The 22,449-nt window shown below is 43.5% G+C and overlaps 1 protein-coding gene across 1 annotated transcript in view; it reads left to right on the top strand.

Annotated features, from left to right (window-relative positions):
- Window positions 1-22,449, top strand: part of KDM4C (lysine demethylase 4C) — an 865,731-nt gene that overhangs the window by 644,791 nt on the left and 198,491 nt on the right. Inside the window, exon 14 of the mRNA XM_030194306.1 lies at window positions 10,756-10,969. Coding sequence (XP_030050166.1) covers window positions 10,756-10,969 — 214 coding nt within the window. The remainder of the gene's footprint in view (window positions 1-10,755; window positions 10,970-22,449) is intronic.

The following is a 22,449-nucleotide window of genomic DNA, read 5'->3' as shown; positions in this document are numbered from 1 at the left end:
GCCAACTAAAAGGAAAAACAAACACATACGGAGATAACCAACAGAAAGGGAAGAAAGGACACAACAAAACCAGATACCAAGAAAACAGACAACTAATAAAAATTAACACATCTATGACCCAAACTGAACCTTACCATGCAATCCAAATGGGATACGTAAACGCCAGATCAGTAGTAAATAAAACAGAGATCATAACAGACTGGATCACTGCAGACTACCTTGACCTCTTATTCATCACTGAAACCTGGATCCACGACCTTAAAGACCCCCATAATCTTAGATTTATGCCCACCAGGATACAAAATTACCCACTGGACAAGAAACGGAAAAAAAGGAGGAGGAATAGCCATAATATACAAATCCGAGTTCACCATCACAACCACAGCTGAATCCATTCTGCCACAACTTGAAATCGCCTCGGTAAGAATCAATCACCCAAATTTGCAGGATCACCTTAACGCAGTCCTACTCTACAGACCTCCAGGCAACTGGCAAGATTCCCAAACGCACTTTATGGGCTTTATCTCAAATACTTGTGTCTCTACCTCAAATCTTATCATAATAGGTGATATCAACCTGCACTTTGAAAATCCAACCTAAACAAGCACCCAAGAATGCAAAGAATTCTTACAACTATGGGATCTTCACGGACCAAACACACAACCAACTCACACTAAAGGACACACACTAGACATTATCACACACAAATTCGATCCCGACTCAAACCTTATACTAACAAATACAAAGTGGACACCCGCTCTTTGGTCAGACCACTTTAAAGCATACATCTCCCTCCAATGGTGAATGAAAGACTCACTTAACAAACAAGAACGAAAAACCTACACCACGAGAGGAAAAATAGAGCCGGTAATATTCTGGCAACCGATTTACCACAACAGATGGACAATAAAATACAAACCAATTCCTCCAAAAATGGGACGACAGATGCAGATTAATATTAGACAACTTTGCCCCAATTCAAACCAGAACCTCACACAGAAAGAACTCCAATGAAGAACTGAAAAAACTAAAGTTAGAAGGTTAGAACGTGCGTGGAATAAAAAGAAAGACGACCCCCACGCTTAACGCCTGGAAACAACTTCAAGAAAATATAAATATACCATAAGACAAACTAAAAGATTATATTACAAAACTAAAATTGGACCAAACTACAATGACACACATAAACTCTTCCAACTCGTGAATAAACTACTAGATATCACACCAATCACAACCAACAGCAAAGATACACCAGGAGCAGACAATCTTGCAAGATACTTCAATGAGAAAATCGTACAGCTGCGACTTAAAATACCTGTCAGTACCATCGACTACGCCGAACTCCTTGACTGTCTAGACCCAGACCCTGGTGTATACCCAGCAGACAGAACCTGGACCAACTTCGAGACAGTATCAGAGGATCTCATCTTCCAAACGCTCAAAAGATTCGCCAAATCTCATTGCAAATTAGACATATGCCCAAACAACCTTATGACATCTGCCCCTCAACAATTTATAACAGACCTAATGAATCATTTGAATTACATGTTACAAAATGAACTCTTCCCGAAGGAGAAAGGAAACATTCTACTCACCCCCATACCCAAAGACGCAAAGAAAAGTGCTAGTGAACTAACCAACTTCAGGCCAGTAGCATCCATTTCCTTAATAACCAAACTAACGGAAGGAATGGTGACCAAACAACTCACAAATTATTTAAACAAATTCTCAATACTACACGACTCCCAGTCAGGATTTCGGTCTAACCACAGTACTGAAACAGTACTAGTTACTCTCATGACTAAATTCAAACAATTGATTGCAACTGGCAAGAACATACTACTTCTGTCTAGCTCCTTCGATATGGTTGATCATGGAATAGTACTACATATCCTCGAGTACTTCGGAATTGGAGGCAATGTTCTCAATTGGTTCAATGGATTCCTAACCACACAATCATACCAGGTGACATCTAACTCAACTACATCAGCCACATGGATACCTGAATGCGGAGTTCCACAGGGATCCCCCCGCTCACCGACCTTATTCAACTTAATGATGATACCCTTGGCCAAACTATTATCAAACAAAACCTCAACCCACACATATACGCAGACGACGTAACGATTTACATCCCATTTAAACAAGATCTAAAGGAAATTTCCAATGACATCAACCAGGGTCTACATATCATGCATTCATGGGCGGATGCATTTCAGCTGAAACTCAATGCAGAAAAAACCCAATGCCTAATACTCACCTCTCAACATAACACGAACAAATTCACCACCATTAACACACCAAAACTGAATCTTCCAATTTCGGACACCCTAAAAATTCTTGGAGTTACCATTGATCGACACCTAACACTTGAGAGTCATGTGAAAATCACAACCAAGAAGATGTTCCACTCAATGTGGAAATTAAAAAGAGTAAGACCTTTCTTCCCAAGGACCGTCTTCCGTAACCTGGTACAATCAATGGTACTCAGCCTAGACTATTGCAACGCACTCTATGCTGGCTGCAAACAGCAAATAATCAAGAAACTACAGACAGCCCAGAACACTGCAGCTAGACTCATATTCGGTAAAACAAAATATGAAAGTGCTAAACCCCTACGAGAAAAGCTACACTGGCTCCCACTTAAAAAACACATCACGTTCAAAATATGTACCTTAGTTCACAAAATCATTCATGGAGATGCCCCAGCCTACGTGTCAGACCTGATAGACTTACCACCCAGGAACGCTAAAAAATCATCCCGCACATTCCTCAATCTTCACTTCCCCAACTGTAAAGGCCTAAAATACAAACTAACGCATGCGTCAACCTTCTACTTGAGCACACAATTCTGGAACGCGCTGCCGCGCAACTTAAAAACGATCTATGAACTAACTAACTTCCGCAAACTACTGAAGACCCATCTCTTTAACAAGGCATACCACAAAGATCAACAAATGTGAACTCCTACACATATATCCAGTATTGCCTTACGATATTTGCTTGTTAAACCACTATCATGCTTTATCATTATCATGCTACCCAAGATCCTTATGTAATAGTAAATGTTTATTTTTATATATATTTCCACTATTCGTGATGTATTGTAAGCCACATTGAGCCTGCAAAGAGGTGGGAAAATGTGGGATACAAATGCAATAAAATAAATAAATAAATATGTAAGACATATTTAATACCTACGTGGCATAAATGCACAGGAGGAGAGTGTCTCTTTCAATTGAAAGGAAGCTCTGGAATGAGGGAGCATAGGATGAAGGTGAAAGGGGACAGACTTAATGGTTACCCACTTTGATACCTTCCTCCCTAAATATATTTGATTTGCTCTGCAGTGCAGCAATCTGGATTTTGATCTGATCCTTCTGTGCTGCCTGAATTTGCATTTGTTCTCTTAGAAAATTTGTTTGGTTACATAGGCAAGAATTCTCCATCACTAAGAACTGATTCTGCTTCTCAGAGGACCTAAAATATTAATTTTACGTACTCAGCTGATCTTTTTCTACCTGTAGCTGAAGTTCAGCTTTCTTCTTTGCTGGTTTTCTCTTTAACTAAAGCTTGTTGGCACACCCATACCACCTATGCTCCTACTATCTGCTCTGCTTTAGTGTATTTAGATATATCTGAATGTACTAGCTGGTGGCAGGGGGTCAACAACCTGTAATATATGTTGATATTTTACTAATTTGCAAGCCATGGGGGTCCAGAGTCCAGAACTAGCCCACCTGAGTATAGTGCCCATCTGATCATTGCTCTCTTTTTGTTTCTTTAACTACCCAAACATATCTGTGCTTATAACTGCTATTCCTGACAGTTAAATGCACCCACAGTTCCTCTCTATGTGAAACTGAAAATATTAATCTTGCTCCAACAGTACCAATTATAAGCAAGTAAGACAATAAAAATAAATGATAGTGACTCCAATAATAGTACTGGTAAAACTCAGCAGAGTGGAGGAGTACCCTAGTGGTTAGTGCAGTGAGGTTTGATCCTGGCGAACTGGGTTTGATTCCCACTGCACCTGCTTGTGACTCTGGGCAAGTCACTTAACCTCCATTGCCCCAGGTACAAAATATATACCTGTATATAATATGTAAACCACTTTAATTATAACCATAGAAAGGTGGTATATCAAGTCCCATCCCCTTTCCCTTTGCAAGATGTCTCCCTCTACCCCCCCCCCCCCCCAGGGAGAAACAAAACAAAAATGGTTTATGGTTTACTTTATTTCTTTATTTGATATAGCACCTTATCTTTGATAACAACAAGGTAGTTTACAACAAAAAATAAAACAGAACAAAAAAGATAGGAAAAGATTGCCAGTTAATATTCCTGCTAATGATCCTTCCAACTCTTATATTTCCAAGTTACTCGCTTTAACATCCTCCTTTAATCTCCAACTATGCTCCACCTCCCCCACTCATCAAAATGGTCACTGTCTTGATCTCATCTTCTCCTCCAACTGTTCACCCTCTAGTTTCCTTGCCTCTGATCTTCCCTCCTCTGATCACCATCTTATAACTTTCACACTTAAATCTCCTCCTTCCCAGTCCCGTCCTATCTTATCTAATTTATCTAGGAATCTTCACGATATTGACCCTTCATCTCTATCCTCCCATGTTTCAAACCTCCTCTCTACTGTGGCACCATCCACATCTGTCAACGAGGCTGTTTCTTCTTACAACAATACTCTATCCTCTGCCTTAGACACTCTTGCACCTTTGATGACCCGCCCTGTAAGGCGTACAAAACCCCAACCTTGGCTGACTTCTAATATCCGCTACCTACGTTCCTGTACCCGCCTCTGGCGGAAATCTCGGGCCCTTGCTGATTTCTTACACTTTAAGTTCATGCTGACCTCCTTCCAATCTGCTCTTTTACGTGCCAAACAGGATTATTATATCCAACTGACCAACTCTCTTGGCTCTAATCCTCGACTTCTCTTCAGCACATTGAACTCTCTCCTCAAGGTGCCCCCTCCCCCAACTCCCCCTTCATTATCTCCTCAGACCCTTGCTGAATTCTTTCACAACAAGGTTCAAAAGATAAACCTTGCTTTCTGTACCTCACCACCTCTCCCTCCACTAGTCCGTTCCCCTCTCTCTCCTTCCCCTCATTCCCTTTCCTCCTTTCCTGAAGTTACTATTGAGGAAACTACACTTCTCCTTTCTTCCTCAAAATATACCACCTGTTCTTCTGATCCCATTCCCACCCGCCTTCTTAATGCCATCTCTCCTGCTCTTATTCCTTTTATCTGTCACATTCTCAACCTCTCACTTTCCACTGCGACTGTCCCTGCTGCCTTCAAACATGCTGTGGTCACACCTCTCCTTAAGAAGCCTTCACTCGACCCTACTTGTCCCTCTAATTACCGACCCATCTCCCTCCTTCCTTTTCTCTCCAAATTACTTGAGCGTGCTGTTCACCGCCGCTGCCTTGATTTTCTCTCCTCACATGCTATTCTTGACCCACTACAATCTGGTTTTTGCCCTCTCCACTCAACCGAAACTGCGCTTACTAAAGTCTCCAATGACCTATTACTGGCTAAATCCAGAGGTCAATATTCCATCCTCATTCTTCTTGATCTTTCCGCTGCTTTTGACACTATCGATCACAGCATACTTCTCGATACCCTGTCCTCACTTGGATTCCAGGGCTCTGTCCTTTCCTGGTTCTCTTCCTACCTCTCCCTCCGCACCTTTAGTGTTCACTCTGGTGGATCCTCTTCTACTTCTATCCCTCTGCCTGTCGGCGTACGTCAGGGTTCTGTTCTTGGTCCCCTCCTCTTTTCTATCTACACTTCTTCCCTTGGTTCATTAATCTCATCCCATGGCTTTTCCTACCATCTCTATGCTGATGACTCCCAAATCTACCTTTCTACCCCTGATATCTCACCTTGCATCCAAACCAAAGTTTCAGCGTGCTTGTCTGACATTGCTGTCTGGATGTCTCAACGCCACCTGAAATTAAATATGACCAAAACCGAGCTTCTCATTTTCCCCCCCAAACCCACCTCCCCGCTCCCCCCGTTTTCTATTTCTGTTGATGGCTCTCTCATTCTCCCTGTCTCCTCAGCTCGAAACCTTGGGGTCATCTTTGACTCTTCTCTCTCCTTCTCTGCTCATATCCAGCAGATTTTCAAGACCTGTCGTTTCTTTCTTTACAACATCCGTAAAATCCGCCCCTTTCTTTCCGAGCACTCTACCAAAACCCTCATCCACACCCTTGTCACCTCTCGTTTAGACTACTGCAATCTGCTTTTTGCTGGCCTCCCACTTAGTCACCTCTCCCCTCTCCAGTCGGTTCAAAACTCTGCTGCCCGTCTAATCTTCCACCAGGGTCGCTTTACTCATACTACCCCTCTCCTCAAGACCCTTCACTGGCTCCCTATCCGTTTTCGCATCCTGTTCAAACTTCTTCTACTAACCTGTAAATGTACTCACTCTGCTGCTCCCCAGTATCTCTCCACACTCGTCCTTCCCTACACCCCTTCCCGTGCACTCCGCTCCATGGATAAATCCTTCTTATCTGTTCCCTTCTCCACTACTGCCAACTCCAGACTTCGCGCCTTCTGTCTCGCTGCACCCTACGCCTGGAATAAACTTCCTGAGCCCCTACGTCTTGCCCCATCCTTGGCCACCTTTAAATCTAGACTGAAAGCCCACCTCTTTAACATTGCTTTTGACTCGTAACCACTTGTAACCACTCGCCTCCACCTACCCTCCTCTCTTCCTTCCCGTTCACATTAATTGATTTGATTTGCTTACTTTATTTATTTTTGTCTATTAGATTATAAGCTCTTTGAGCAGGGACTGTCTTTCTTCCATGTTTGTGCAGCGCTGCGTATGCCTTGTAGCGCTATAAAAATGCTAAATAGTAGTAGTAGTAGTAAAGCCATGGGATGAAGAGGAAGGATTGTGGTGGTGGTAGGCATAGGAGCCAACTTATCAAAATGATTGGGGGTGCTGAAAATTTTTTTTTACAGGTAGTGCATTCCCCCTCTCCCCCCTCCATTTATATCCAGCAATTCTCCTCTCTCCCCTGCCCTCCCCTCCCTCTGTCCATGTCCAACAAGTCTCATCTCCCCCCTGCCCTCTCTTCCATGTCCAGTGATTTCTTCTCTCTCCCCTCCCCTCCAAGTCCAACGATTTCTCCTCTCTCCCCTCCCCTTCATGTTCAGTAACTCGCCCCAAACACCACCTACCCCTTTTCAGCCCCCCTCCACCGAGTTCCAGTCCCAACCCCAGCCCGACCTCTTCTCCTACAACAGTCCTCCGTTCTCGCCTTCCTGCTGCCCAGAATTTAAAACTCATCTGACTTCGGTCCCGGCAGCAGTGAAAGGCAAGTAGGCTCGTCTTCAGCCTTCCCTTCTCTCTGAGCTCTGTTTCCGCCCTCGCGGAAACAGGAAATGAGGGCGGGACCAGAGCTGAGAGAGAAGGGAAGGCTGAAGCCGAGTCTGCTCGCCTTTCACTTCTGCCGGGACCCGAGGTAAGATGAGTTTTAAATCCTGGGCGGCAGGAAGGTGAGGACAGAGGACTGTTGAGGGAGAACAGGTCGGGCTGGCTGGGGTTCATAGGCGGTCGGTGGCCCAACTGTTTGGGGAGGCTAAAGGGGGTGGGGTTAGGGGTGGGGCTTACATCCATAATTGTCTGACAACACAGAAAAAAAAGTAAAATAGTCATAATTAATACCTTTTATTAAATTTAGATATTAGATATGTATCATATGTCAAAGAAAAAAAATGGTTGCTCAAAGCATATATTAACCAATGTCTACTATTAAAAAATGTTATCAATTATTAAACACTGCTATTCCCATCCATGGAAAATCCCAAAATGAAATGGTCACATTAGTGAAGTAATATCCGGCGACTAGACTTCACATCATAGGTGTCAATGATCTGCTCAGGGTTAATATCTCCAACAAGATCACTTTCTAAAATTTCAGTAAACATAAAGCTGTCAGTCTTTCTTGACCCATTGTGGATCTCAGCCAGTTTCATACACATCTCATATGAAGGCAAAATACTGAACTGGAAAGTTACCTCAAGAAGTCAGACTCAGCATGCAGCAATACTAGAAAAATTAAAACTTAAATGCAAAATATCACAGATGCACATTTCCAAAAGCTGGCATATTCTGAATAAAATAGTTTTTTCTACCTTTGTTGTCTGATCATTTAGTTTTTCTATTTGCTTTGGTCCCAGTGTATTCTGTTTTATGCAGTGTCTTCTTTCTATTTGATATTTTTTTCTCTCACCATGTCCACCATTCTCCTCTGTCCTTATGCATCCTGTCTACCATCTGTAGCCCTGTCCCTATCCTTCAGTGTTCCGATACAGCTCTTAAATTCAGCAGTTTTCCCTCCATCCATATCCAGCATTTCTCCTCATGTCCCTCCATCCACGTGCATCTACTTCCCTCCCCTCCATCCATGTCCAGCATTTCTTCTCTCTCCCTTCCCCTCCATCCGTGTGCATCTCCTTCCTTTGTTTTTCCTTCCCTCCATCCCTGTCCTACATTTCTCCTCTCTTCCATCCCCTCCATCCATGTTTATCTCCTTCCAGTCTTCCCTCCCCTCCAGCCATCCATGTCCAGCACCTTTCCTTTTTCTCTCCTACCCTTCCATCCATTGTCATCCCTCTTTCTCTCTCTATCCTTCCACCCATTACCCTCTCCCAAAAAACCCCCAAAAAAGGTTCCAGGGGAGATCCAGGAAATTATAGACCGGTGAGTCTGACGTCGGTGCCGGGGAAAATGGTAGAGGCTATTATTAAAAACAAAATTACAGAGCATATCCAAGGACATGGATTACTGAGACCAAGTCTACATGACTTTAGTGTGGGGAAATCTTGCCTGACCAATTTACTTCAATTCTTTGAAGGAGTAAACAAACATGTGGACAAAGGGGAGCCGGTTGATATTGTGTATCTGAATTTTCTAAAGGTGTTTGATAAGGTACCTCATGAAAGGCTACAGACGAAATTGGAGGGTCATGGGATAGGAGGAAATGTCCTATTGTGGATTAAAAACTGGTTGAAGGATAGGAAACAGAGAGTGGGGTTAAATAGGCAGTATTCACAATGGAGAAGGGTAGTTAGTGGGTTCCTCAGGGGTCAGTGCTAGGACCGCTGCTTTTTAATATATTTATAAATGATTTAGAGATGGGAGTAACTAGCAAGGTAATTAAATTTGCTGATGACACAAAGTTATTCAAAGTCGTTAACTCTCGAGAGGATTGTGAAAAATTACAGAAAGACCTTACGAGACTGGGAGACTGGGCGGCTAAATGGCAAATGACGTTTAATGTGAACAAGTGCAATGTGATGCATGTAGGAAAAAATAACCTGAATTATAGCTACGTCATGCAAGGTTCCACGTTAGGAGTTACGGACCAAGAAAGGAATCTGGGTGTCGTTGTTGATAATACACTGAAACCTTCTGCTCAGTGTGCTGCTGCGGCTAGGAAAGCGAATAGAATGTTGGGTATTATTAGGAAAGGTATGGAGAACAGGTGTGAGGATGTTATAATGCCGTTGAATCGCTCCATGGTGCGACCGCACCTTGAGTATTGTGTTCAATTCTGGTCGCTGCATCTCAAAAAAGATATAGTAGAACTGGAAAAGGTGCAGCGAAGGGCGACAAAAATGATAGCGGGGATGGGTCGACTTCCCTATGAAGAAAGACTAAGGAGGCTAGGGCTTTTCAGCTTGGAGAAGAGACGGCTGAGGGGAGACATGATAGAGATATATAAAATAATGAGTGGAGTGGAAAAGGTGGATGTGAAACGTCTGTTCACGCTTTCCAAAACTACTACGACTAGGGGGCATGCGATGAAACTACAGTGTAGTAAATTTAAAACAAATAGGAGAAAATATTTCTTCACCTACCGCATAATTAAACACTGGAATTCGTTGCCGGAGAACGTAGTGAAGGCGGTTAGCTTGGCAGAGTTTAAAAAGGGGTTGGGCGGTTTCCTAACGGACAAGTCCATAGACCGCTACTAAATGGACTTGGGAAAAATCCACAATTTCGGGAATAACATGTATAAAATGTTGTACGTTTGGATAGCTTGCCAGGTGCCCTTGACCGGGATTGGCCGCTGTCAGGGGACAGGATGCTGGGCTCGATGGACCTTTGGTCTTTTCCCAGTATGTCATTACTTATCTATATATATAAAAGGCACCTCCAACATTCCAATGAAGCCTCAAGCCGGATGAGGCGCCCGAGATATCCGGTTTGCCCTGCAGTCACTGTAGCTCCGCCATTGCGTCAAAACGCGATGACGTCGAGGGCGGGGCGGCGAATTATGTCAAGGGCGGGGCAGCAAAGGCACAACGCACGAGTTCCAACTTCCAGAGATTCTGACAGCAGCAGCGTGGAGAGCGCTGCGAACTTTGACCACAAACTCGCAAACAAGTTAGTGAGGAACGGAGGGAGGGAGGGAGGCAGAAGGGGGCTGTGGAACTCGGAAGGGAGGGACGGGGGAGTCTGGAACTCAGGAGGGAGGGAGGAAGGTGCGGGGGGGATTACCTTACTAGCGCCCGTTTCATTTTTTCACAAAACGGGCATTTCTTACTAGTGTACTTATATTAATATGTTTCAAAGAGATTGTGCAGTGAAGAACAACCTATAGCAGATTTTACATCCATAGAATTGCATAAAACCAGGAGTCAATTAGTAAAAATTTGAATGATTTTCTTTATTTATTACAGCTGTGTTTGTTTGTTTGTTTGTTTAGATGACCAACTATGATGATGAAACTAAATCTAACTGGGAATCAAAAATACTTGGAATTCCTCCTGAAGATCGAAGAAGTAAACCTCTTATTCCAGAAATGTGTTTTTTGTACAATGAGGTCGATACTAAACATACACCACTGAATGCCCTTGTTGAAGAGGATGGAAGAAGTATTCTGATTTCCTGTGCAAAGTGCTATGTTCAGGTTCATGCAAGTAAGTACTTGATTGTTTAATTTAAAAGGAGATCGGTTTCCTTTTTACTTTACTTTGCCATTAAGTATTCAATACTTTATTTTCTCATTTTTTTTCCTTAAGAAACATAGGGATAAATTTTGCCAAAACCAATCCACATGTTTACAGTCCTAGCCTATTACAAATTGTCACAGTTCTGTCTTCTATAATACTTCAAAGACTTACATAATCCATATAGCTGTATAGAAATGTCAATCAAAAATGTTATAAGCCATACATTTTTTTTTTTTTATAAACTATGTCATATATTTTCTGGTTAGTTTTTGAGAGTTTTGTCCTGATGAAGGGAGTGTTGCTCTTATTAGCCAGTCAGAAATGTCTCCTTTTATTTATCTAAAATATACTTCCCGATATTCAGTGGTATTTAACCAATCAGATATGGCCACTGACTGCTTGAATAGCATTTTTGCGGCTAACTGTGAATATTTAGCAGGAGATGACCATTTATCTCCCGCTGAATATTCACAGTTAGTGCCTACAATTAAACCATTGATATAATGTGACTTTTCTGGTGAGGCATGGATTTGAGCTGTACCGAATAGCATATTTTACTATTCGACTAAATACAAATAAAAAATATTATTTGGCCGAATACAAATAATAGGCATTGAGCTTTAACATCCTATATAATAATTCTCACCTCCAACGTTCTATGCGTCTTGCTACCTGTGTCCGTGGCTTTCTTCAGAGTTGGTCTGCTAGGCTCCGTAGCCAAGCCTGACGTCACACGATAGCAGCATGAGGTCCTGCCCTTGCCGCCACGCCCCCCGAAGATCGCCGCCGCTCACCCCTCTACCCCCACCGAGGTCGCCCCTCCACCCGTCCCCCAGGGTCACCCCTCCACCCCCAAGGGTCACCACCATTCTCCCCTCCACCCCCCCCCCCGAGGTCGCTGCAGCCACTGCTCCCCCCCCCCCCCCCCGAGGTCACCGCCGTTACCCCCCTCCATCCGCCACCTGGCCGGGCCCCCTGCATTGAAATCCCCTCCACCCACCCATGTCCAGTGACCTCCCCTGCCCCCCCTCCAGCCACCCATGTCCAGCAACTCTCCTCTCTCCCCTGCCCCCCTCCAGGCTGTCCAGCAAATTCTTCGGGGCAGGCAGGAAAGATCCCCAGTCTTGCCTGCCCACTGCTGGCGCTGACCCTCACCCGCTGCCGGATCGGTCTTCAAAATGGCCGCCGAGACTTCAGCAGAAGTCTCGCAAGGCCTCCGCTGGAAGTCTTGATGGCAATTTTGAAGAGCGATCCGGCAACTAAATTAGATCCTACACTGCCTGTCAGACCCTATCTGCTACTGCAAGTTAATGGGATTACTTCACTCAGTAGAAAACATGGCTCCTTCAAAACAACTCCAGCACAAAGAAAAACAATTTACCAGCACAGAATTGAACACAGTTTTAAAAGAAACTACCAGCCCCCAAATTAAAACTAGCAAGTATAGAGTAGATAAAAGAAAGGACTTAGAGAGGAAATACCCTCAGCAGTGAAAAAATAGCGTTTTTTTTTCTTTGTTAGTTTTTTTTATGTTTGATTTAGCTGAGATATAGAGGTAGACAGTTATAAGAAATAGCTTTAAAGAAAAAAACGTTTTAAAACACAGGCAGCCTTAGCCACCAAACAAACCAGCCCTGAAGATCCCCAGCCCAAGTAAGTAAGTAAATCAAGTCAAAAGTAAGCCAAAAGGATTTATCAAGACTCTGGTATAAACTGGAAGCCAGTGATTCTTTTTAAAATATGATAATACACTGAGTGTATCAGACGGAGTGCAGTGTTCTGAATGGATTGTAGCCTCTTTAATAGTTGTTTAGAAGATCCCAGGTAGATGATATTACAATAATCTAACATACTCAGGATAAGTGATTGTACTACAAGGCAAGAGTAATCTTGATCAAAGTATTTGTGCACACTCCTAAGATTTTGCATAATAAAAAAAAGCTCTTTGAGTAAGTGTGTTAACATGAGATTCAAAAGATAATTTGGAATTTAATAAGATACCTAACACTTTTATAGGAGAAATTGATAAAGAATCTAGTAAAAGTCAGTATGACTCTGTTACCACACTTCTGATGAAGTTATACTGGATAATTATTTGTCCTTATGTAATTTTTCACAATCCTCCCGCAATGTAACGACTTTGAATAACTTTGTGTCATCAACAAATTTAAATTACCTCACTAGTTACCCTCATCTCTAGGTCATTTATAAATATGTTAAAAAGCAGTGGTCCCAGCACAGACCCCTGGGGAACCCCACTAACTACCCTTCTCCATTGAGAATACTGACCATTTAACCCTACTCTCTGTTTTCTATCTTTTAACCAGTTTTTAATCCACCATAGAACAATACCTCCTATCCCATGACTCTCCAATTTATTGCGCTTGGAGAGAGGAAATATGAGAAGATCTACTACATCCTCAGCGTTCTGGCCATAAAGTGATTTAAATACTAAACATGCTATCTTAAACTTAATAAGATAGCATGTTTAGTATTTAAATCACTTTATGGCCAGAACGCTGAGGATGTAGTAGATCTTCTCATATTATCTTAAACTTAATAAGATAACATGTTTAGTATTTAAATCACTTTATGGCCAGAACGCTGAGGAGAGTAGGGTTAAATGGTCAGTATTCTCAATGGAGAAGGGTTGTTAGTGGGGTTCCCCAGGGGTCTGTGCTGGGACCACTGCTTTTTAACATATTTATAAATGACCTAGAGATGGGAGTAACTAGTGAGGTAATTTAAATTTGTTGATGACACAAAGTTATTCAAAGTCGTTACATTGCGGGAGGATTGTGAAAAATTACATGAGGACATTATGAGACTGGGAGACTGGGCGTCTAAATGGCAGATGATGTTTATTGTGAGCGAGTGCAAAGTGATGCATGTGAGTTTCCCTACTCCTTCCCCTGTGTGGCTCTCGGATTGGCAGGGGAGGGTCTTGTTTGAAGCGCTGGGGGGGCGGCACTGACCGCTGTTCTGATTCGTTGAGTGTCAGTGCTCCACCCTCGACGTCATGACGTTTGACGCGTGGGCGGGGCAGACATTCATGGATGAAAATCGATGCCGCCTCACTTTTAGAACGTTGGGAAAGTGAGGCTTCATTAGAACGTTGGAGATGCATTTTATATAGAGAGAAGGAGACATTATTGCACCATACCCATGCTTTGGCTGTTTGAAGGTTTAAACATTCCCACACTAAGGAGAAGATTGCTAAAATGATGACTAAACTGTTAGCGGGATTCCACATAACAACTAAGATAATTTGCTGCATTACTGAAAAAGCAGCAAATATTACAAAAGCCTTGTGTCTTCACATTTGTGCTGGTGGCAATGAAGATAACAGCAGTTCATGCTCAACAGAGGCCAACAGCCAGTCACTTTCTGAGTTAGAGGTGATTGAAGCTGCTGATGTCAGATCTCTGATGCATTCGAAGATGAATCATACACAGATGACGTTAGCTCCAACTGGTTTCATAAGCACAAGAGATGCGCCAATCACAGACTTAATCTTTTAATAACTGTTGACAGCCATGAATCACAAAAAGATTTGAGCTACAAGTTTGACAGAAACATGGGGAAAGTAAAGGTTCTTAGCAATGCACTCAGTCAGAATACCAAACATGCAGGTATTGTAGAAGAGGTGGCTGGTCTTACATTCTTGAATCGAACCCGCACATGGTGGTTTTCAGATTACTTAGCCGTCAGTCGACTGGTTACAATTGGAGTGGAGAAGACACAAGAATGTCAACAAAAACTAGGACTAGAACTGATGACTGATACTGAGATGGTGTTCCAGAGGAACTATGTCAGCATCATGAAGTGATTGTCAGCCACAACTGATATACTGCAAGCTGAAAATGACTAGTATATTGGACTTGTAATCCCTACAATGATGAGAATTCAGTCAAAATTACAGGGATTGGTTGATGATGTCAACTTGGATAAGACAATGCAGCCACTAATCAATCACAGCTCTAACAACCAGTGGCGTAGCCAGACAGCCAATTTTGGTTGGGCCTAAGCCCAAATTGGATGGGCACAACATTTTTTGTACCCTTGCCCTACTCCCACATTTCACTCCTCCCCCAGCACCTCACAACTCAAAATATAAATACTTTAGCTCATGGGGATACCCAAGCTCTGTCTGTAGAAGACTTCCTCTGAAGGTGGCCAAAATTCCATTTTACCAAGTTAGGCTTGCAGCAGCAACATCCCTGAGCCACCAATGTTGGCACCCTACGCATGCGTATTTGTCAGTGACTCAAGGATTTTACTGCACTCTGCAGAGCTTTGTAGAAGGGAGTTCAGTTTCACTTTGGAGGAGGTCCTCAGCTGGCTGTGCTTGGAGAAACCCGCTAGCAATAGCAAGGGTCAGAGCTGGTGTTAGACTGGGGCCCAGGTCAGAAAATAAAGAAGGGGGCCCCTCCTGATCCCTGCTTCTCTTCCAGTCTCCCCACCTGCCATTACTATCATACCAAACAAACGCAGTGGGAATAGAGTCAAAAGAAATCAAAAACTGAATTACAGCGTTGTCTATCTCATGCTACTTGAACCCTGAAGCAGCATAGCCTAATTTAGTTGGAGCAAAATGCTGGCCATCATTGGTCCGGGGTTGCTTAGAGGAAGGTATGTGACTACAGTAACGCGAACTGTGACTGCAAGAGAGACGACTATATCTAAGCTAAGTTCTTCACCTTTAAGCTTCAAGCGGATTTATTGTGAAATGCTGATCTGAGTTGAACATAAAATATATAATTACAGTACATCACTCTGAAACGTGAAGCTGTGCACATTTTTTGAAACATTACTTTTTGCACATTTTTGTGTTTCCTTAAAGATGAATATGGAAGGTTTTTAGCCGATGATGAGGAACAGATCGTACTGACCTGTCTCGGCTATGAGTCTCGTGAGCCCTTGGATCCTGCTGGAGGGTTGGAGAGATGATAGCCCCAGCCCTCCACGGGACAGCCGACCCACCCCAAGTCTTCACCTGCGGCGACCGCCGTTTCCCGGGAGTTGAGCCCCCAGGTGCAGGCGGCCAACAGGACTTCCGGAAACAGGGGTAGAGCGGGCGGAGAGTCGCAGGTGGTGCAGGGGCTCGGAGAGCGAGGTAGGCAATACAGGAATGGGTTAAGGAACCAGCAGGCGGCCAGAAAGCAGTGGTCAGATTCAAGGCAAAGTCTCTTGGGCTGGCGGCAAGCAAAGCAGTAGTCAGGTTCAATGCAAAGTCTTGTGGGCTGGCGGCAAGCAAAGCAGTAGTCAGGTTCAATGCAGGTCTTGTGGGCTGGCGGCAAGCAAAGCAGTAGTCAGGTTCAATGCAAAGTCTCGTGGGCTGGCGGCAAGCAAAGCAGTAGTCAGGTTCAATGCAAAGTCAAATCAGGACAAGCAGAAGACAGCGACAAGAGGTCACCAGGACGCGCAGGCAAGTCTACAAGAGTAGAAGCCGAAGCAAGTTTAAAAGGAAGAGCTGCTCCTTAAATACCCCTCCCATCGGGAGCATTCTGAGTCAGCTGGCAGAGAAACGCCTTCAGAAGGCTGGAAGGAACCCGATTGGCCAGCCCACAGTCATGGGTGGATCTTCCCGGCCCTCAGCCAATCCAGGCGCAGAAGATGTGGCCAGAGTTCCTGGGCTCCGTACCCGGAAGAGAAGACCTCCATTCGGGATGCCGGCCGCCAAAATGGCCGACGCTCCCGCAGCCCTCGCTACCCGTGACGGCGTCCACATCTAGGCACCCTGACAGCCCTGGCCTCCACAGAAAAGAGCGTGGCGTCCGATGCCGATCGGGGCCGTGTGACCGATGCTCCCCCTCCCTAGCGGGGGAGCGAGGAGTGGACTGGCGATGCAGGTGAGGGACGCGACACTGACCATACTATAGGTCATTTTGATCTACAGTAGCTCTCTAGACCTGTTGGTCAGGAGCTCCTTGAGGGCTTTTCCTTCTTTCTAAATCAACATACAGTGGGTCACCAAATACAAAACAAGGGATCACAAAAATGGAACCCCAAGAAGTTAACTTGGAATGTATTGCAACACTAGAGAAACAAAAATAGATATGCACTATACACTTCTCCCAAAGCTAACATATTCCATTTAATAGATTCAAAATAAAATGCTATTTTTGTACCTTTGTTGTCTGGACATTTTACTTTTCCACCATGCTAGTGGTTCTAGTTTCTCTTTTCATGTCTGTCTTCTGCTAATTCTCCTTCAAGTGGCTGCTGTCCATTTGTCTTTTCTCCTTTCTCCTGTCTTATTCTGCTCCTTCACTACACCTACCTTTGACATATTGATAGTTCTTTTTTTATCTCTTTCCTCTGTTTTTCAGATTTCACCCTCGTTCTCATCCTTCTCCTTTTAACTTTTCAGATACCTATCAAATTCCATTTTCTTCACTCACCCACTAGCTATACCATTCCTCATCTCAGTCATTCCTCCATCCTTCCATTCCCTTTTTTCCTTTCATCTTTAATCAACTCTCCATGACCATATTTCTGCCCCCACCCCATAATCACTGTCTTCCTCTCATTTGTTTCCTTGCCACCTCCCCTTTAGCCTCTCCCAAATAGTTCCACCATTTGCAGTATCTTCCTCCCTCCAAACTTCTAGCTCAGCACCTACTCCCTTTTTCTCCCCTCCCCACCCTTGTAGCCTGATATCTCCATGTCCCTTCCACACACATAAAACCCCACCCTAGCATCTTCCAGACCCCTTACGTAAGTACATAAGTATTGCCATACTGGGACAGACCAAAGGTCCTTCAAGCCCAGCATCCTGTTTCCAACAGTGGCCAATCCAGGTCACAAATACCTGGCAAGATCCCCCAAAAAATACAAAACATTTTATACTGCTTATCCCAGAAATAGTGGATTTTCTCCAAGTCCATTTATTTATTTATTTTAGCGCATTTATATCCCACATTTTTCCCACATTAGCAGGCTCAAAGTGGCTTACAATGTACTGATTAGGCTAGCGCCAGACCAGTGGTGAAACGGTTACAATTAAAATTGAGAAGATAGAAGGAAGAGGGTGAGAAGAAAAAAAAAGGGAAATGGGAGAGAGTCTAAAATGGTCCCAGGAAATGTTGTTAGGAAGGACTGCAGATGATAATAATAATAATGGTCTATGGACTTTTCCTTTAGGAAGCCGTCCAAACCTTTTTTAAACTCTGCTAAGCTAACTGCTTTACCACATTCTCTGGCAACGAATTCCAGAGTTTAATTACTCGTTGAGTGAAGAAAGATTTTCTCTGATTAATTTTAAAATTACTACTTTTTAGCCTCATCGTATGCCCCTAGTCCTAGTATTTTTGAAAGCATAAACGAAAGCTTCACATCTACCCGTTCAACTTCACTCATTATTTTATATACCTCTATCATATCTCCCCTCAGCCGCCTTTACTCCAAGCTGAAGATCCCTAGCTGCTTTAGTCTTTCCTCATAGGGAAGTCGTCCCATCCCCTTTATCATTTTTGTCGCCCTTCTCTGTACCTTTTCTAAATCCACTATATCTTTTTTGAGATGCAGCGACCAGAATTGAACACAATATTTGAGGTGCGGTCGCACTATGGAGCGATACAAAAGCATTAAAGCGTCCTCATTTTTGTTTTCCATTCTTTTCCTAATAATACCTTACATTCTATTTCTTTCTTAGCTGCAGCAGCACATTGAGCAGAAGGTTTCAACGTATCATCAATGACGACACCTAGATCCCTTTCTTGGTCTGTGTCTGCTAACATGGAACCTTGCATGACGTAGCTATAATTCGGGTTCCTCTTTCCCACATTAATCACTTTGCACTTGCTCACATTAAACATCATCTGCCATTTAGACGCCCAGTCTCGTAAGGTCCTCTTGTAATTTTTCACAATCCTCCCTCGATGTAACGACTTTGAATAACTTTGGTCATCAGCAAATTTAATTACCTCACTAGTTACTCCCATCTCTAGGTCATTTATAAATATGTTAAAAAGCAGTGGTCCCAGCACAGACCCCTGGGGAACCCCACTAACTACCCTTCTTCATCGAGAATACTGACCATTTAACCCTACTCTCTGTTTTCTATCTTTTAACCAGTTTTTAATCCACAATAGAACACTGCCTCCTATCCCATGACTCTCCAATTTCTTCTGGAGTCTTTCATGAGATACTTTGTCAATTGCCTTCTGAAAATCCAGATACACAGTATCAACTGGCTCACCCTTATCCACATGTTTGTTCACCTCTTCAAAGAAACGTAATAATTGGTGAGGCAAGATTTCCCTTCACTAAATCCATGTTGGTTTTGTCTCATTAATCCATGCTTTTGAATATGTTCTGTAATTTTGTTCTTTCTATTAGTCTCTACTATTTTGCCCGGCGCTGACGTCAGACTCACTGGTCTATAATTTCCCTGATCTCCTCTGGAACCTTTTTTTTTTTTTTAAATCAGTGTTATATCGGCCACCCTTCAATCTTCCAGTACCACACTCGATTTTAAGGATAAATTACATATTACTAACAATAGCTCTGCAAGTTCATTTTTCAGTTCTATCAGTACTCTGGGATGAATGCCATCTAGTCCAGGAGATTTGCTACTCTTCAGTTTGTAGAACTGCCCCATTACATCCTCTAGGTTTATAGAGAATTCATTAAGTTTCTCTGACTCATCAGCTTCGAATATCATTTCTGGCACCGGTATCTCTCGTCCAAATCTTCCTCGGTGAAGACCGAAGCAAAGAATTCATTTAATCTCTCCGCTACGGCTTTGTCTTCCCTGATCGCCCCTTTAACTCAGTCATCTAGCAGTCCAACCAATTCTTTTGCCAGCTTCCTGCTTTTAATATACCGGAAAAAAAAAATTTTACTATGTGTTTTTGCCTCCAACGCAATCTTTTTTTCGAAGTCCCTCTTAGCCTTCCTTATCAGCATTTTTAATTTGACTTGACATTCCTTATGCTGTTTCTTATTATTTTTAGTCAGTTCCTTCTTCCATTTTCTGAAGGATTTTCTTTTAGCTGTAATAGCTTCCTTCACCTCACTTTTTAACCATGCCGACTGTCATTTGATCTTCGTCCTCCTTTTTTAATACGCGGAATATATTTGGCCTGGGCTTCCAGGATGGTGTTTTAGAAAAGCATCCATGCCTGATGTAAATTTTTGGCCCTCGCAGCCGCTCCTCCCAAGTTTTTTCTTTTTCACCGTTCTTGTCATTTTATCATAGTCTCCTTTTTTAAAGTTAAACACTAACATATTTGATTTCCTATGTATACTTACTTCAAAGCTAATATCAAATTCGATCATATTATGATCACTGTTATCAAGCAGCCCCAGCACCATTACCTTCCACACCAGATCATTCGCTCTATTAAGGACTAGGTCTAGAATTTTTCCTTCTCTTGTCGGCTCCTGTACCAGAAGCTCCATAAAGCAGTTCTTGATGTCGTCAAGGAATATTACCTCCCTAGCATGCCCTGATGTTACATTTACCAGTCATTATCGGGGTAATTGAAATCGCCCATTATTATTCTGTTGCCCAGTTTGTTTGCGTCTCTAACTTCCTTTAACATTTCTGCATCCATCTGTTCATCTTGGCCAGATGGCCGGTAGTACACTCCTATCACTATCCTTTTCCCTTTTACACATGGAATTTCAAACCATAGTGATTCCAAAAAGTGTTTTTTTGTTTCCTGCAGAATTTTCAATGTGTTTGATTCAAGGCTCTCCTTAATATACAATGCTACCCCTCCAGCAATTCGATCCACCCTATCACTACGATATAATTTGTACCCCGGTATGACAGTGTCCCACTGGTTATCCTCCTTCCACCAGGTCTCAGAGATACCTATTATATCTAATTTTTCATTTAGTGCAATATATTCTAACTCTCCCATCTTATTTCTTAGGCTCCTGGTATTCGCATATAGAGATTTCAAACTATGTTTGTTTTTCCTATTTACATCATGCTCAGTACTTGACAGTATTAATTTGTAATCTTTTGTCTGATATTTATTTTTATTTAAGGACACCTCATCTATTACGGTCTCTTTTGTAACCACACTATCAGGATACTCTATCTTCCCTGTTTTGGTGATATCTTTGAAAGATACCTTATCCCGAACCATGTGTTTTTGAGCGACTGTCGGCCTTCCCTCCGTTTCTAGTTTAAAAGCTGCTCTATCTCCTTTTTAAATGCCGATGCCAGCAGCCTGGTCCCACCCAGTGGCCCAGTATTTCTTCCTCTCTCTTCCCTCCCTCCAATTGTCCAGCATCTCTCCCTCACTCCCTTCTGTCCCTAGATCCACAATCGCCATCGTTTTCTCTTCCCCCTCTAGTGCATATCTGTCCCTCCATCCCTCGCCCCCATCCCCATGTCCAACCTCTCTTCCCTCCTTCCACTCTTCAACTGTCCACATCACTATCACTGTCTCCCTTCCTTGTGCCTTGGGTCCAACATCTCTCTTTTTCTTCCTCCTCCTTCCCCATACAGCATCCCTCTCACCCCCATACAGCATCTGTCTCACCCTCTCTCCCTCCCACTTCCATGTCCAACATTTCTCCCTCTCTCTTCCTGTGCATCTCTCTCTCTCCCTCCTCCTCCATATCCGGCATCTCTCTCTCTCTCTCTCTCCCTCCTCCTCTTCCACATCTGGCATCTCTCTCTTTCTTTCTCTCTCCCTCCCCCTCCTCATCCAGCATTTCTCTCTCTCTCTCCCAATGCATCTCTCCTTCCCTCCCCATCCACATCCAGCATTCCTCTCTTTCCCCTTGCATTTCCCCCTTTCCACCTCCATGTCCAACATGTCCCCATGCAGCATCTGTCCCTCCTACCCCATGTAGAACAGTTCTTCCTCTCCCTGCAACCCATGCAACAGCTCTTCCTTCCACCTCACCTCCAACAATTCTCTGTCTCCCCCCAACGCATGTAGTATCTCTTCCTCCCCTCATATCCCATGTCCAACTTTCTCCCTCACTCCCAACTCCCATGTGCAGCATCTCTCCTTCCCACCCCACCTCCACTAATCCCTCTTCTCCCTCCAACCCATGCAGCTGCTCTCTCTCCCATCCCATCTCAAGTCATTCTCCTCTCTTCCCCTACACCCCATGCAGCATATCTGCCTTCCTCACCTCCAAAAACTAACCCTCTCTTCTCTTCCCCATATGTATCACCTCCTTTCTCCCCTCCCCTCCTTGCATTACTTTACCTGTGTGATCTTCCATCTGAACCTCCCCTCCCCCTTCACAAACAAAGCTCTACAGCTTTGACAGTGCTGACAGGTGAGGGAGCAAACTTGGCTCCGGAGGCTCCTGTAGTCCTACTTCTCCCTCCCTTCACAAAGTTTCATACATCAAAGGTTTGCTTCTGGTAGCAATTCACATACACTACCTGCAGCTAACCTGGAAGCCTCCCCTTTGCTGCATACTGCTGTCCTGTTAAAACCATGAAGTTGCGTTGAGTGGGAGTT

This window comes from Microcaecilia unicolor, chromosome 2 (assembly GCF_901765095.1).
Source record: "Microcaecilia unicolor chromosome 2, aMicUni1.1, whole genome shotgun sequence".
Taxonomy (NCBI): domain Eukaryota; kingdom Metazoa; phylum Chordata; class Amphibia; order Gymnophiona; family Siphonopidae; genus Microcaecilia; species Microcaecilia unicolor.
This window is presented reverse-complemented; position numbering and strand designations above follow the sequence as displayed.